The 16,618-nt window shown below is 40.0% G+C and overlaps 1 protein-coding gene across 1 annotated transcript in view; it reads right to left on the bottom strand.

The window, feature by feature from the left end:
• Positions 1–11,943: 11,943 nt before the first annotated feature.
• wars2 (tryptophanyl tRNA synthetase 2, mitochondrial) overlaps positions 11,944–16,618 on the bottom strand; it is a 31,061-nt gene continuing 26,386 nt past the window's right edge. Inside the window, exons 3-6 of the mRNA XM_007895906.2 lie at positions 15,320–15,400; positions 14,417–14,502; positions 13,139–13,257; positions 11,944–12,655 (exon numbers count right to left, since the gene is read on the bottom strand). Of these exons, the coding sequence (XP_007894097.2) occupies positions 12,207–12,655; positions 13,139–13,257; positions 14,417–14,502; positions 15,320–15,400 (735 nt within the window). The 3' untranslated portion in view covers positions 11,944–12,206. The remainder of the gene's footprint in view (positions 12,656–13,138; positions 13,258–14,416; positions 14,503–15,319; positions 15,401–16,618) is intronic.

Genomic DNA, 16,618 nt, shown 5'->3' with positions numbered 1-16,618 from the left:
TTATAAGCGGCTGGTGTGAGCCTAACCCGAACCTAACCCCAGACCAAGCCGAGGGCTGGCGATCCAGGTTTGTGACCCGGTCAGATTCACCGGCTGTGTAACTTTCCCTGTAAATAAATCCTTCCCTGGAGGTCCCTCCCGGCGAAAGCTTTCAAAATTTAAGATGCAAAACAACGACAGACAAAAAAAAACGGGGACAAAGTTGGGGATGGGAGGGGGGGGGGGGGGGGGGGGGGGAATAACTGAAATGAATAATAATAACAGGAATAGATTTCAAAGCTGGTTAATAATGAAAGTCATACACATTATATTTACTACACATTTCATAACACATATGGCCATAAAACACGGTGTCCCTGCCTTCCCCGGGCCTGTGTATATACAGTAGAGAGTGTGTGTGTGTCTGTGTGTATATGTGTGTAAAGAGTACATGGTCACTGGTCTTTCTGTAAAGAGCATTTTCTTGCAAGTGTGTGTATGTCCTTGTTGAAGGTCATGAAATCGTTCATCGTTGTGCTGAGGGGGTAGAGGGCACGGCGATGTGACTGCTCTAAGTCGCTCGTGTTTTTGTGTGTTGTGTGTTGTGTGTGTTGTGTGTGTGTGTGTGTTGTGTGTGTGTGTGTGTTGTGTGTCTGTGTTGTGTGTGTGTGTGTGTGTGTGTGAGTGTTGTGTGTCTGTGTGTGTGTGTTGTGTCTGTGTGTGTGTGTGTGTGTGTCTGTGTGTGTTGTGTGTCTGTGTTGTGTGTGTGTGTGTGTGTGTGTTGTGTGTCAGTGTGTTGTGTGTCTGTGTGTGTGTTGTGTGTGTGTGTGTTGTGTGTGTGTGAGTGTTGTGTGTCTGTGTGTGTGTGTTGTGTGTGTGTGTGTTGTGTCTGTGTGTGTGTTGTGTGTCTGTGTGTATGTGTTGTGTGTCTGTGTGTGTGTTGTGTGTGTGTGTGTGTGTGTCAGTGTGTTGTGTGTGTGTGTTGTGTTGTGTGTGTATTAAACCGGTCTGTAACAAAGAGGCGATGGGAGAGGGGAGGTATGAGTCTGAACTCTGCGTCCTGCCAAGTGGCAATCTTAACGCCGAGCAGTGAGTGTTGCTGGAGGTTGGATGAACAAAGTGCTCATGATTTTAAGACATCAGTTTACGAAACATGGATTTGTGGAGCATTTTGCTTGGTTTTCTTGCCCCCCACCCACCCCAGAGCTGGACATAGACCAAGTTTGTCCTGACAAACCGAACTGATTCACAAAGTCCCCACATTTCTGGCCAAGTCAGTCAGAAACGTAGGATCCAAACACAGGTTTCTCTGGGTTTTAAGATAAATAAAATAAACTCGTGTCTTCTCTTATGGGAAGAGGTGGGAGTGAGTTGATGGCTCGGGATTCCCTCAAATAAATAAATAACTAAATAAACAAACAAATAAACAAATAAATGAAAACAACAGCTTTGTAACGTTCAAGTGATGTTGAAAACAACCAATTTGGTGTCGTTGAGAAACATTTTTTTTCCCCCCTTCGTGCATTGACAGCTCTGTCGTATAACAACAGAACACGATCATCCTTCGTAAACAATCCTTTTGCGTTTGATATATAGCGCCTTATCGCGTCGTCGAGACGTCTCGAAAGAGATGCATTTACAGACTACTTCACGGAGTACACCGTACAGTGAATTGACTGCACAATTTGAGGGCGAAACGTACTCGTGGAAAGTATATTTCAGTGTTGAAAACGGGGAAATTACTTTACCATCGGAAACAGAGAGAGAGAGAGAGTTGGGGGTTTGGGGGTTTTGGGGGTGGGGGATTGGGGGGGTGGTGGGGGGGGGGGGGGGTGGGAGAGTGGTATCTCTTTCCTTGTGTTTCTCTGACTGTAACACAGTCGGGATCAGTCAGAGCGATGGCTAAGCTGTTGGGGTGGAGTGGGCGACCTTTCCCTCATCATCGATCCCCGCAGAGTTCCTGCAGGTCGTATTATTATGAATTATTATTATTGTTTTCATTAGGGGGTCGCTCGCAGTCACGCCAGACACTCAGCTACCAGGATCTATCTATCTATCTATCTATCTATCTATCTATCTATCTATCTATCTATCTATCTATCTATCTATCTATCTATCTATCTATCTATCTATCTATCTATCTATCTATCTATCTATCTATCTATCTATCTATCTATCTATCTATCTATCTATCTATCTATCTATCTATCTATCTATCTATCTATCTATCTATCTATCTATCTATCTATCTATCTATCTATCTATCTATCTACCTATCTGTCTGTGCAACAGGGCATATGTGAACAGTTCAAATTATATTTACTGCCACATCCCATAAGATAGGCAGCCACAACAGATGCTGAACTCCTAAATATGTATGCACCCCCACACCCCCCCACCCCCCCACCCCACACACACACACACCCACACACCACACACCACACACCCCCCCACACACACACACCTACACACACACACCCACACACACACACACACACACTAAAATATCCCCAATCGCATGAGAATTTCCCAGTATTCTGCTTCAGGTGTTTACAAAATCCTTATCGCGCGTTAGTTACCACGTTTTGGGAATTCTTGCATTGATGCAAAGGAGAGAGGAAGGAGTTTCTCTGAACTTTATATATATATATATATATATAGAATATAAATATATAATATGTGTATAGGATGTCAACGTCACCTCTTTGTCGATGTGATTCACATTTTCTTTTGCAGATCTCAGAGGTTAGTTAGTTAGTTAGTCGGTTAGTCAGTTAGTTAGTTAGTTAGTTAGTTAGTTAGTTAGTTAGTTCTGTCATTCTTGCAATGATATCCGCATCCACTCACTGCAAACTTTTACTGAAAGCTTAAACGCACTTAAGAGTTTGCAGGACATGCGTTTCGGGATCGTATCTCTTTTATTGAGTGCGGCCAATTTGTCCGATTAAATGTCACGATTTAATGCGCCATTTAGCAGCGGTTGTCACTGTTTTCCCCGGGGCTCTGCTGGACCTGCATCAAAAAAAAAACGTTGCATTTTTCGCCGCCAACGTCGAATTGGTTTAAATTCACGCAAATTTAGTTCCTCGGGTCTCGCTGGACTCGTACGTTTGGTGGCGTATAACTTTGCATCGATCACGGGTGCAATTCAATTTAAAGTTAATTTAAAAGGACGCCACACGTCCACATCTGGGTGCAAACCACCCTCGTGTATTTTACATCAGCCTTAACCGAAAGGAGAGCAAAATCAATCAGAAAATTTGCAACTCAAAACGGGTTAAAAGACCACATTTCCTGTTTTTATTTCCTTTTTCGAGTTAGGAGTTTACTTACCGCGTCAACCCAACGCTTCGTTGGATTTTACTCGCTTTGCTGCAAATAAATGTAAATAATCCGATGATTTGCATCGCCTATTTCTATTAACCTTCTGGCAACCCACGTTCTCGCAGCAGATATTTCAGTGGAAATAAAAAGAGCAGCGTTGATTTTTACCGAAATCTTACCAAAGTAAGTAAGTAAGTAAGTAAGTAAGTAAGTAAGTAAGTAAGTAAGTAAGTAAGTAAGTAAGTAAGTAAGTAAGTAAGTAAGTAAGTAAGTAAGTAAGTAAGTAAGTAAGAAAGATGCGTTAAAACGCTTTGAGATTCCTCCCGACTTGAGGAGCGCTTTTTAGAAGAAGTGTGTGATGTTGGACTTACTGTCAATACACTGCAAAGGGAGAGGAGCAATTGGTTTTATTTTGGTCGACTGATAATTCCGCGAAACGGCTTTAATTTTTTTTCTAAAAAAAAAACGCGCAGATAACGGCCTTTATCGTTACAAGTGACTAAAATTATTCGGCATCGCAAATATACACACATATATGTGTGTATATATATATATATACGTTTCGCCCACAAATATACAGTCAATTCACTTTACAGCTTATTCTGTGAAGCGCTTTGAGACGTCGAGAAGACGTGAAAAGGCGTTGTATTAAATGCAAAGAATATTATTATATTATTATTATTATATACGTACATAAACCCCCAATATATATATATATAATATATACATATGGGGGGGGGGGGGGGGGGGTATATCTAGCAAACACTACTTTATATATAATAATATATAATAATATATATATAAAGTAGTGCAAAAAGTAAAGAACGACTACTTTCGCCACATTTACAACAGTGAACGAATCTATATTTTATTAATATTAAAACGGAGAGCGATCGTCTTGTCCTCTTGTCCATTTCAACTAATACATTGGGATATTATGTCAGTGTCTCCTGAATCCCAATTACAAATACTATGAGCTGAAATTTGAACCGACTGATGTACATTAAATCATGTATTCCCCTCTCCCTCTCCCCACAATCACTTTACCATTTCTTGAATATTTGTGACAGATTTTGGTTTTGAGGTACTGTACATTAGCGCAAAAAAATAAATAAAACCACTGCCTTCAAATAAACGCACTGACGTTATTTATAGAGTACAGGAGAGTGATCGATTATAAATTTATTGGAAATCGCGAGACATTCTATCAGTAATTAAGACTTCTGTACTATTTACAATGATCTTAGAAAAATTGTGCATTGGACAGACACACTTATTCCATGTCATACTTTGCAACACAAATATATATTGACCGTTCTCCGGCTACACTGTGTGTGTGTGTGTGTGTGTGTGTGTGTTTATAATGTGCATTTTATTATAATTGAGCGGATTCGTGTGGTTCGACATTTCCGAAAGATCCCTTTTTTTTATGAAGTTATAGATGAGCAGTAATGCCTTTTCTGTTTGTTGGACTGATATACAGTACAGTATTATACACACTTTAGTGCCCTCTGCCGTCTAAGTGGCAACTAACACAACAGGAAATTCAATCTTTGTCAACAGGGTGGCAGCTTTCCCAGATCAATCATGCAAGGATATCAGCGACAGGGGGAAAACTTGTCCCCCCCAAGAAACCAACCAAGAATTATTCAGTTATCAGCAACCGCAGAAATTGATTTATCCCACGTTTGAGATTTTTTGATTGACCTTAGGTGGAATCGAGGCAAGTTCTGCAATCTGAAAGCCAGGAGCTTAATAATAATAATAATCCTTTGTATTTGATGTGGTGCCTTATCACATCTTCAAGACGTCTCAAAGCGCTTCACAGAATATACCTTAAGGTGAACCGACTGTATAGTTTGTGGGCGAAACGCGGCGGCCAATTGCGCACAGCAGTGTTCCACAAACATGGGATGTGGATTGAGTGACCACATTTTTTTTTAAAATTTGTTTTTATTTGAAGGGATTATTACCTCCGGAAAAGCAATCTGCCCATCGACTAACAACCCAGGTTCCTGCTTATTGTTACGTAAAGGGAGGTTTGTGGATAAGAAAACTTGCCTAATGTTTTGGTGTTTAGTGATTACAGCACATTTCAATCATTAGTAGTCGTTACAGCATTCAGCAACAACGCTTGATTCAGTACTGTATGCATCACACCAAGTCTATTTGGTTTCCCTGAGAGAGAAGCGGCCTTGGATGGGTCAGTGTATTGAAATGAAATGAAATTTCTAATATTGTGTGTAAGTAAAGGAAGCAGTTGTAAGCGAGTACTCAACACTGACAAGAAAGTTTTTTTAATAAAGGGTAATTATTCTCCAAAACATCATGAAGAAAGCCATTTATAAAGTTATTTATTTTGGTTTTCTTCATTGCAACAAATTAATAGGGCACGAGTACCATTTCTAAATGCACCTAACAGCATTTCAACAGGTAAAATTGATAGCAATGTATTTCATTGCATCTTATTGCATTTTTAATAAAAATGTTTGAGATTAACATCTTTTGCTCAGACTATCTTGAGGCCCAGTCTGACGTTGACATTTAATATACTACTTGAGCAATGTATTAACAATGTTCACTCTCACTATAACAAACAGTATTTTTATCCATTTTTTTCTTTATTGATGTTAGTTTTCCTTTGGTTTAGGGTGGATAATACTTACAACTGGATGCAGAAACCAACTTTAAAAAGATCAACCCTTCTCATATCCATCCCGTGTTTATTTGTCTTTATTTCTACAACTAAGACACATGTTGCTCTTATATATGGTATCCTGTTTTCGTGGAAGCATAAGGACTTAATTAATGTGATTCATCCTGAGTCTAAGTGCAAGAGATAACAGAATCTAACAAGGATTACAGTATTTCAGCATTGGGAATGTGCAGGCTCAAATTTACCAATTTAAGTAGGGTCATACTGTCGTATTGAAGATTTCAACTCTTCTAGTACATTTTCTACCTATCTTCAACATAAATTAAGGTATAATTAGCAATCTGGTATAGACATGAATGAAGAAAGGTGAAACCGATTGCAGTCAGCATTACTACCTCAGGTGAGAATGGAATCTTATATAAAATGATGTATTCAAACAATCAAATAAAATTACATTTGTTTCGCGCCTTTCACGTCAGGAGGACGTATAAATACTGTAGTAGTGCTAAATCTGTATAAACTTTAGCGAGATCACATTTGGAATACAGCTCTAGTCACCATACGACAAGATGAATACTGTGTTAAAGAGATGACAGCACAGATTTATTGGGATATTACCAAGGATGAGAGGGTACAACTATCAGGAAAGACTGGATAGGTTAGACCTTTTTCTCTTGGTGGTGAGTCCATAATAAGGAGGCATGAATAGAGATAGGGACTAACAGATCTAATAGAGTTTCAGGAGGACCTTTGCACAGAGGATGGTGAGAATGTGGAACTCACTACCAGAAGCTAATAATGATAATCGCTACATTTGATATAACCTTTTATTATGTCGTCGCAACGTCTCAAAGTGCTTTGTATTTTGTTGGCGAAATGCAGTAGCCAGTTTGCACACTGCAATCTCCCACAAACAGCCACGGAGCGATTGATCAATTTTATTTGTTGGCCAGGACATTGGGAGAAAATCCCTTCTCTGTTCAAATAGTGCCTTGGGGATCTTCAACGTCCACCTTAAGCAGACTTACTGGACCCTGGTTTAACTTCTCATCCGAAGGTTAGCATCTCTGACATTTCAACACTACATTGGAGTATCAGCTTAGACTATGTGATTCCAAGACCCAACATGGGGCCTGAACCCACAATCTTCTGACTCAGAGGCGAGAGTGCTACCACTGCACCAGGTTGACTGGTTCAGATCGTACCTCTCACACAGCCTCCACTTCATCTTCACAAACAGTTTCTCCTCTAGCCCCCACACCATCTTGTGTGGTGTTCCTCAGGGCTCTCTCCTTGGTCCACTCCTCTTCAATATCTATCTGCATCTGCCCCCTCTTGCTGACATCATCTGCAGACATGGGGTCAACTTCCACATGTATGCGAATGACACCAACTATACCTCTCTGCCTCCACTCTTCACTCCAGGACCATTGCTGTCTTGACAGAATGTCTGTCAGACATCAAGTCGTGGATAAGAACTAATTTTCTTCAGTTGAACATCAACAAGCCCGAGGCCCTCCTGATTGGCTCCCGTCAGCGCCTCTTCACCTCAGGCGCTGACAGCATCACCATCCATGGTTGCACACTCCACCTTGCTAAGCCAGTCCAAAACCTTGGCATCTTGTTTGACCCTCAACTATCCTTTCTATCCCACATCTGCGACATGACCCATTCTGCCTCCCCCCACCTCTGCAACATTGCCCAGCTCCATCACTGTCTCACACCAAAGGCCACTCTGTCCCCACCCCTGCGAACAGCGTCCCACAATCTCTCTGCCTGGCCCCTTCTCTTGCCTCTTTCAAGACCCTCCTCTTCAACCGTGCTTTCAATCTCCCTGCTTTCCCCCCTGCTCTCCACCCTCCCCGATCCCATCCCCTAGCTCGGGTCCGAAACTCCGTCTGCCCAGCGCTTTGGGACATCCTTCTGATGGGAAAGGCGCTAAAGAAATGTAATTTTGTTGTTGTTGTTGACACAATCTGTGATTCAAGCAAAAAGCATCAAGGCATTTAAAAGGAAAATCAATGCATGTATGAGGGAAGAGAATAGATTGGTATGGGGAGAAACTGGGGGAGAAATTAACATATCCAGCTTGACTAATTGGACCAATTGACTGTAGGTTGCCTTTAATTCTATGTAAAATGCTGAGAACTGCTGGTCTTCCTGTTGATCATTGAATCATTCTAAGGCTGTGCCATGTAAATGAGAGCATCATAAAGTTCACTGGTTTGCTTTAAAAAATTAACTATTGGATAGCAGATTATCATGAGCCAGATAAATAATTTCCTATTTCCTGACATTTTGTTGTGTTTTTGGAACAATGAGGTCAAAGCTTTGGTGGTCAAAGCTTGACTTCAACGCTTTCTTGAGAATAGTTATGATATTCATTTCTTGGCATTCATTTCATTTTCTATAATTTCTGTGTGGTTTTGGCATAATGTAATCTTTGGTGGTCAAAGCCTGAGTTCGATATTTTCTTACATTTATGATATTCATTGCTTCCGGCTCAGAGGATAAACTCAAATTGACAGGGAATAGATGAGCAAAAAAAAATACATTCATTTGAATAGGTTTTGGAGAACTGAAGCTCTTATGCCAACTGGCAAAGCTTTTCTTAGATTAAATTTTTGAATGATAATAATCTTTGCATTTAATACAGTGCTTTATTGTGTCACAAACAGGCCATGTGGAGTCCTGGAACTTAGTACTTAGAGGACCTGGGCTCGACTTCCAAGCAGGGCAATGGGCAAGTTTCCTTACTCCACATGCCTCTGTTCACCTAGCAGTAAGTAGGAACCCGGTTGTTAGCCGATTGCAAATCACTTTTCCAGAGATAATAATCCCTCCACACAAAAAAACTATTTGGTCACTCAATCCACAACTGTTTGTGGGACACTGCTGTGTGCAATTGGCTGTGTATTACGTAGACTTTACAGTACGGAAATAGACCATTTGGCCCAACAAGTCCAAGTTTACGCTCCAAATGAGCCTCCACCTCTCTGAATCCCCTCTCCATTTCCTCTCATGCAGCAGAAATGAAATGGTGTGAGAAGTTTAACATCTAATATGTAATTGGAGCTGTGGTCAACCTTCCCTTTAAATTGTAATGGAATGCTTTATTCTACGCGGGTGGTCCATAAATCCACAGACTTCACTTAACAGTTACATGATTATGGTTGAAATATTCTACAGTACTATCCATTTTGCAATTAAAAATCTAACACTAATATGCTAATTATACATTATACTAACATGAAGGGAAGATTTTGAAATATGAAATCACAAAAGGCGATGGAATTACCATACAACACTGGATGTGGTACAGATAAATGTTTCCATATAGGAGCTCCAACCTTTCCTTTGAGGAACATGGACTTATGGAACACATTTTACATACTACAAGCTTCCCCATATGTGAATGTGGTTTGGGTATCAGCAGCAAATTTGCATTTACTTTTAAACTGGGGGCAATTTCCACGATGCCACACAAACCCATATTACTTTAAGCCACTAACATATGGATATTTTTTGATACGTTTGCTCTAAAATTATCCAAATCCATGCAGCAAACAAGGAAAATGTTTCGCTACTAAATAGCCCATTCAATCTTAACTGTAGGTTATCAGCCTCGGGATGTAATTTTGCTGGTTGTTGTTATAATAATTATCCTTGCATTTGATCTAGTGCCTTATCATGACATTTTGTCATTGAGATGTCTCAAAGCACCTCACAGAATATACTGTAATGCTGCAAGATGCAGCAGCCAATTGTGCACAGCAATGTACCATAAACAGCCATGGAGTGATCTACACATATTGCACCTCAAAGGCTTACTGAAGAATGACTTGTGCAACCATCCTTCACACTGCTGCTTTGCTGCAGTGTAGTGTCGCTGGAACATGTTAATCTTAAAAGCACAGTTTAATTATAAAACATTGTAATAACTTTGGCAGCATTCCTCAATTTGTAGATTTTCCACAGTTTTATTTTTTTTTAAATTAAAAGCGATTTCCATGAATTTTGTCAAGGCATGATGGTCCAATTATTACATAATAAGTTACAGTACATATTTATAATATTTACCATACACTGGATTTGCTCGTATTATTGAGCCAACTTGGCTAAACTTGAAAAAGTCTCAGCCCAAAACGAACAATCTGTCTCTCACTGGCTTCCTCAACTGGAATCCATTAGCCAACTTGGCTAAATGATGCAGGAAAATGTAGGTTCCAAGAAAGACTAGAAACCAGCTAAAGGCGAAGTTAGTTTTTCCTTCAACCTAGTTTGAACTAATAATAAACATTAATACCATGAACATTTTTAATGACCTCATGACAGGTTCAGAAACACCCTCATCTTTGAGTGGGAGGAAAGTTTTCCTAAATTTTAATAGAGGAATAAGTGATAAATACCTAACACATAAGAAAGTTCTATCCTGGATGCTTGTCGTGTCACAACTGATTTAAAAAAATGTATTAGGTCTAAATCATTAGTTAAATGAAAGCAACAAGGATCAAGTTAACATGATTTTTTTTAAAAAATACACATTTCAATATTTTGTCAATAATTTCTCACGTCAATTCTCATTCTAAATGCAAGATTTATAATTTGTTTACAATTTTCAATACTACTCACCTGGTTGACTCAAACACTCAACATTCTGTGGCGAGAACCGATCCAGAGAGCAGGCAGACGTCCTTGCGCCACTACAGAGATAAGCCAGTACTGTTCTTATATATAGCAATTTATTTTAGACTGCATGTCTGCTGCACATCCACAAATTTGAGAGATATGCTTAGAACCACAGAAGCTATTATCCAAAATTATATTTCTTTGCCACTAAAATTCACAGCAGATATTATTCTATTCTGATGACGCAGTGAAACCTGCCTGTAGGATCACCTAGTTTTAATTCAATGGTTTCTTCCATTTTAGGTTCAGGAGCTTGTCCGAGCTGAGAACCAGCCAAACATGCTACTTTTGGATTGCCTCCTGGGAGGGGCAAAAGTTCATGCCAGGCTAGCTCAGCTACAACAACAATTTGCATTTATACAACACGCAGGGAGCGCCCAGAGTGCTGACAGTGTGGAGTACAATGTTACAATTTCCTTCTCTCCCTTTTGGGGAAATAACCAGACTCTGAGACTTAATACCTGCCATTGACTTAATGGGGTCAAGAAAGTCCTATGAAACAAATCACAAGCCCCACACTCTGTGACACCACACTAATAGGAACACCTTAATTTGCCCAGGTTGTCATTTATGCTTTGTGGTGTAATGTTCAATACTGTATCGTATTTTCACCACTGCAGCAGGAACAAGATTGAAAGATTTTCTCTGGTGATAGTATTTTCTCTGAAACAAAGATTGTTGTATATAAATTTAGTGTGTCCAATTATTTTTCTAATTTTCTCCCCACTGCCATATGCTCTTTCTTTCTACTCCTGCTCTGGCCTCCTCTTGCTAGTGTTTGGTTTCTCCAGTGCTCCAGCCAAATAGTCACTGTTTATGTGTGAACCTTAGTAGTGATTGTGATAAGCCACTCCACTGCTCAAGGAGTCACCACCAAGCCTGAACCCCTCCCTCCCTACCCAGATGCCATAAACATGCATTACCAGTAGAGGGTGGTGTAATGGGAACGGGAGCAGGAACCCTGGCTGGTTTTGCCCCCCTGAATCCTGCAAACTCCAGGGCCAATTCAGCCTCCCATTTAATAATAATAATCCTTTCTTTTGATTTAGTGCCTTATCACATTCTCGAGACATCTCAATGTGCTTCACAGAATATACTGTAAAGTGAATTGACTGTATAATTTGTGGGCAAAACGCGGCAGCCAATTGCGCACAGATAATCCTTGTATTGATATAGCAATTTATAACATCGTTGAGACATCTCAAAGCAGACCTAACTGAGATCAGCAAACTTAGCCCAGACCTGAATTTGAACCATCGAGCTCCTTTGAATACAGGTCAGACAGGTAAGACAAGTGAAAGTTGTGGCTTTATGCCCCATAGTTCAATAGATGTGAACAGTTACATTTGCCATACAAGTGATTCACACTTCTTTGGACTAACCATTCTTTTTTTAAAAAAAGTATGTTAAATTTATGATCCAATACAATTAAGGGTTGATCAATCTGAAAGTGTTGACCTTACTTTGAACACTCATGTGACACTATTCCTTTGAGGTACCATTTCAAACTGATTTCATTGTAATTTTGTAGTAATACAATAGATGCAGTTTACAGTCGCTAGCTAAAACCAACAAGTTTTCGGATTTCATGGTGTACTGGGGCTGCCAGTTCTCTTGCTTTTTCAGCTCCACGGTTCAAGACTTGCTCCAGGAAACCTTGGTCAGCTCTCAGTTTTTCAATTTCATTTTTAATAGGTGCAAATTTCTCAATGACAACCTCAGCCACCACTGATTTGTAGCGTGCGGTGTCTAGTCCCCTGCTTTGATGCACAACCTCCTCGACACTCATTCCTGTTAAGGCCGTGTGCACAGCAACCAGATTGGATACCCCTGGACGTCCCTCTGGGTCGTAGGTTACTTCAGAGGTGAAGTCGGTTACCGCTTTTCGAAACTTCAATGCTATTTCCTCTGGTGAATCAGTGATGTTTACAGTCGCTAATTGTTGGGGGTCAGATTTCGACATCTTTGCTGTAGGATTTCTCAACGATTTCACTTTCTTAGTTTCACCTGCAGTTGAGAGAATCAAATAATGTTGATTGAGAATGATTTTGAAAACCTCTACATTACTGCACATTGAATATTGTTAATTGTGTCAACAACAAGCAAAGCAGCGTTGTCAGTAAATTGACACAACTTGATTACATCAGTCTAATGTTTAAAGGTTGTTTGAAAACTATGCTGACAAATAAAATCACTTCCAGTGATGTGGGAACATATTGGGAAAACATTGTTTGCTGTAACTACACCCTCATCTACCCATTTTGCCTGCTGTGTTGTATAACCAGAATGCTGCATACTAAACAGCAAGTTACAGATTTGATTTCACTCGAGGACAATTTATCCAATCTACAAGTGAAAGTGTATGCGATTTACAAACCCCTCATAATATTCACCAAATCCATTTTCTGGAAGGTAAAGTGCAGGATTTCAAGATAGTTGGGTCTGTAGGTACAGTTAAAAATTCCTCTGGTTTCTCAGAATTGGACTTACTCAAAATGGCTTTGGGTACAGGAAAACAGTTGCCGTAATTGTTGTTGAAGGTGCGAGCTATGTCCTGTGTGAGCTCCAAGTGCTGAATCTGATCTTCTCCAACAGGCACGTGGGTTGATCTTTTAAGAGACAAAGATGCAGCACTTTTAACTCCAAGAAGAAAATAGGTGGTGATTCAAAGAAAGGTTAAGGCATCATGTAAACATTCTGCTTTTTGTGATATATTTGGAACAAACCTTATGGAGCCTAGACAGCAGTGTTGCAATGGCAGTCTCTCTCTCCCCAGCTTGCTAAGCTAAAATAATGTGCTATTCCTTGAAGGCCAGTGCAATTACACCAATTGTAATGCACTGGACATACCATCCTTTTATAATAAAAGGCCAAGTTTTACTGGGTTTTCAAAGTCACATTTGATTTTTCTGATATCAACTATTGGAGACTTGGACCATGGGGGGCACACTACTATTATGATGTTGAGCAATGCAGGCTTTTAAAGAAGATTCCTCTGATGGGATAATGGACTGAGACAAACTCTTTAACCCACCCATGCGGATATCACAGGGGCCATGTCTAGGAATATAGGAACAGGAGTAGGCCATTCAGACCCTTGAGAGACCATTCTATAAGATCGTGGCTGATCTGTACCTCAACTCCAATTACCTGCCTTTGCCCCTTGATACCCTTACCTAACCTGTCTAGCCAAGGATAAGCTGTCTAAAGGGGACAGTTTGCATGATTGGCAAATAGTATTAGTTCTGTAGGGACTGCAAATCCAGGTATTTAACAGTAAAATTGACTGTGGGCAAATGTACCTTGTCTCTCCATATGGTGCACATGACTAAGTTTAGTAATTCATGTGGATCATGATACAAAGAGGGAAATCAATGAGTTAGAACATGTCCACAAACAAAGTGGGATAAGATATGGAGGAATGTCCAGAACACAAGGATGCTAAACCACGTAATTTAGCACATTGAATGGCATTGTTTGCACTGAATGGTTGTCTTTGTTTTTTGTACAAAAAATTGAAGGAAAGCTACAGAAACCCCTGTAGTTCCAAATGTAGATCAATAGTGTGTTGAGAGGTATACGACTCAGCCAGAGAAAAAAAGAGGAACATAGACAATAGAGGAGATAAGGTATTTATACATACTGGGTTGGGGTATATCTGTAGAAGGATGAAGATGTATATGCCACTGACAAGGAGACTGTATTGCTAAATTTTCAGAAATCTTGTAAAACTTATAATCATGATACACATTGAAAAGCATTTCTCACTTGTACAAGAGTATGTCTGCAGACTGCAGGACTGGGTAAGTAAACAGACCCACGGTGCCTTCGTTATTCTGACCAGAGCTTTTCATCTGCAGAAAGAAACAAAGCTGTTAGAAAAAGTACCAACCAGTACAGCCACCTAACAACTTGGTTTAAAGCAGCTCTGCTATAGGAAGCAATATCAATGCGCAGGGCAAACAGCAACATTTGTTCAGAAGACAGACACACGTTGTGTATACAGGGATGCTGTTACCTCTGCTTTTCCGCGGGAGAGCAGTCTCCTTCTTTTCCCTCAGATTTGTTCATTTATAATAACATTTTACTTTATCAAAGAACAGATTGTGGATACATGATATGCTTTCTTTTTAGGAGCAGGGTAAAGTCAACAATAACTTGCTTTATTTATGCGGTAGCAGCACTTAATGATGACATGACTCAGCAGGTGGGGGGAGCTAAAATGAAGACACAAAGACAAAAGTCTTCAGGTATGATTTGAAGACTGGCAAAGAGGGAGAGATTGAGGCAGGTAGTTCCAGAGATTCGGGGTAGAGTAGAGATAGATATTATAAAGTAAATTATTTTTCTACATTGGCTCATGTACACTTTGGGATTGGCCAGATATACTGCAATGGTCTTTTTAGATCCTGCATACTTCTGTGTTATTCTACGTTTCTGACAGGAAGATTGTTCTGAAGTATATACATTTACCTTTTAGCTGTATTGAGTTAGTATGTCATCAATCTAATTGCTAGGTGAGATATTACAGCCAATTTCTCACACCCTATGAAAGACCAGTTATTTGTGCTAATTCCTTTACTGTGAATTATACTCCAAGATGCTAACTGCATGAAGGGCATTACATAAATGTAAGCTGTTGTTGTCGTATGGTGAGGTAGTGGTACTTGCCTTCCACTGAGGTAAGTGACGTAATCGTGGCATGCTTGTCAAACATCCCAAAATCCAGGTTAATTCTGTGTGTTCAGCAACCTTAAAGGCAAACAAATTAAATTAATAAAGGTTGACAGAGTGGGAGACTTCCAAAGCTTGTGAGTAGGGACATCCTCCAACGGCATAAAGCTATCCCTTGGCTACCCAACTTTGCTGCAAATTGCATTTTGCACTCCTGAAGCTCGTGGGACCACTATTTTTACTGTGCTTAGGGTTTACTGAGGTACTGAACCTAAGTGAAGGAATGTCCACAATATTGTCTGTGATGGCAAATCCAACACCGCATATTGTACCTGGGTGGAAGTTTTGCTGGATAGCCTAGTTGTTGAGTAATAACTGCAGCTTGCTGGTTTCTGGGAGTAAACAAGGTAATGAATTTCTTGTGACTGTGCAGTGACTGACAAGAAGGCAGTGGAGATGATATGCTTTGCAACTACATACTGTTCTTTTAACACTTGTGTCCTCAACGTCAAGATGTGTCCCAAGTTGTTAGGATGCATTTTGCACTTTGTTTTATTTCTTTCAAGTAACCTGCAGCTAAAATCACCCAGGCATCTTTACAAACCGAGTTAAACAGACAATAAAGTAACTCCATCAATCCAAATAGCTCTTCATACGCAATGTAAGAATTCAGAGTCGTAACCTAATCTGTTCCTTAATCCTAGCTGTCGGACCATTCTATGATGAATACAAGTGTGTGAAATAAAAGTTGACAATCTGTCTGCTTTGTATGAAATATTCCACCAGCAGTTCCTTATTCGACCAATCTCCACCTGCTTGTTTCTTGCAGTCACGTCACTCCCAACCTTGAATTCCCCTCTTACTCATTCAGGCTGATAACATAGCACGTCCTTCAGATGGTAGAAATGTTGCCCCTTATTCTAAGGAAGCATATAGCAGTTGAGAGAGATAGAAAGGATAGAGAAGATTTTTTTTTGAGAACTGTTAGGGCCATAAAGACTAGGCTTGCCAGGAGTAACCTACATCCTCACATTGTGCATTCTGGCAGATCACAGTCATATTTAAAAATTGGGCTAAAAATAAACTTCTAGTGTAATTCACTACAGCTTTCTGCTAAAAAATATATCTACATGTATTGAGCTGGAAAGAAGAATGACTAATTAACAGATAGCCTTAAAATGTGCATCTTTGTGAGTCCTTGAAGTAAAAAATTGTAACACACACAGTTTTCAGCTGGAGGTTGAACTTAGTTTGTAAGGGACCCTATCTTGCTCCTTGCTTTGATCCGATCCCACA

The sequence above is a fragment of the Callorhinchus milii genome, unplaced genomic scaffold (genome assembly GCF_018977255.1).
Source record: "Callorhinchus milii isolate IMCB2004 unplaced genomic scaffold, IMCB_Cmil_1.0 Scaffold4, whole genome shotgun sequence".
In the NCBI taxonomy this organism is placed as follows: Eukaryota; Metazoa; Chordata; class Chondrichthyes; order Chimaeriformes; family Callorhinchidae; genus Callorhinchus; species Callorhinchus milii.
This window is presented reverse-complemented; position numbering and strand designations above follow the sequence as displayed.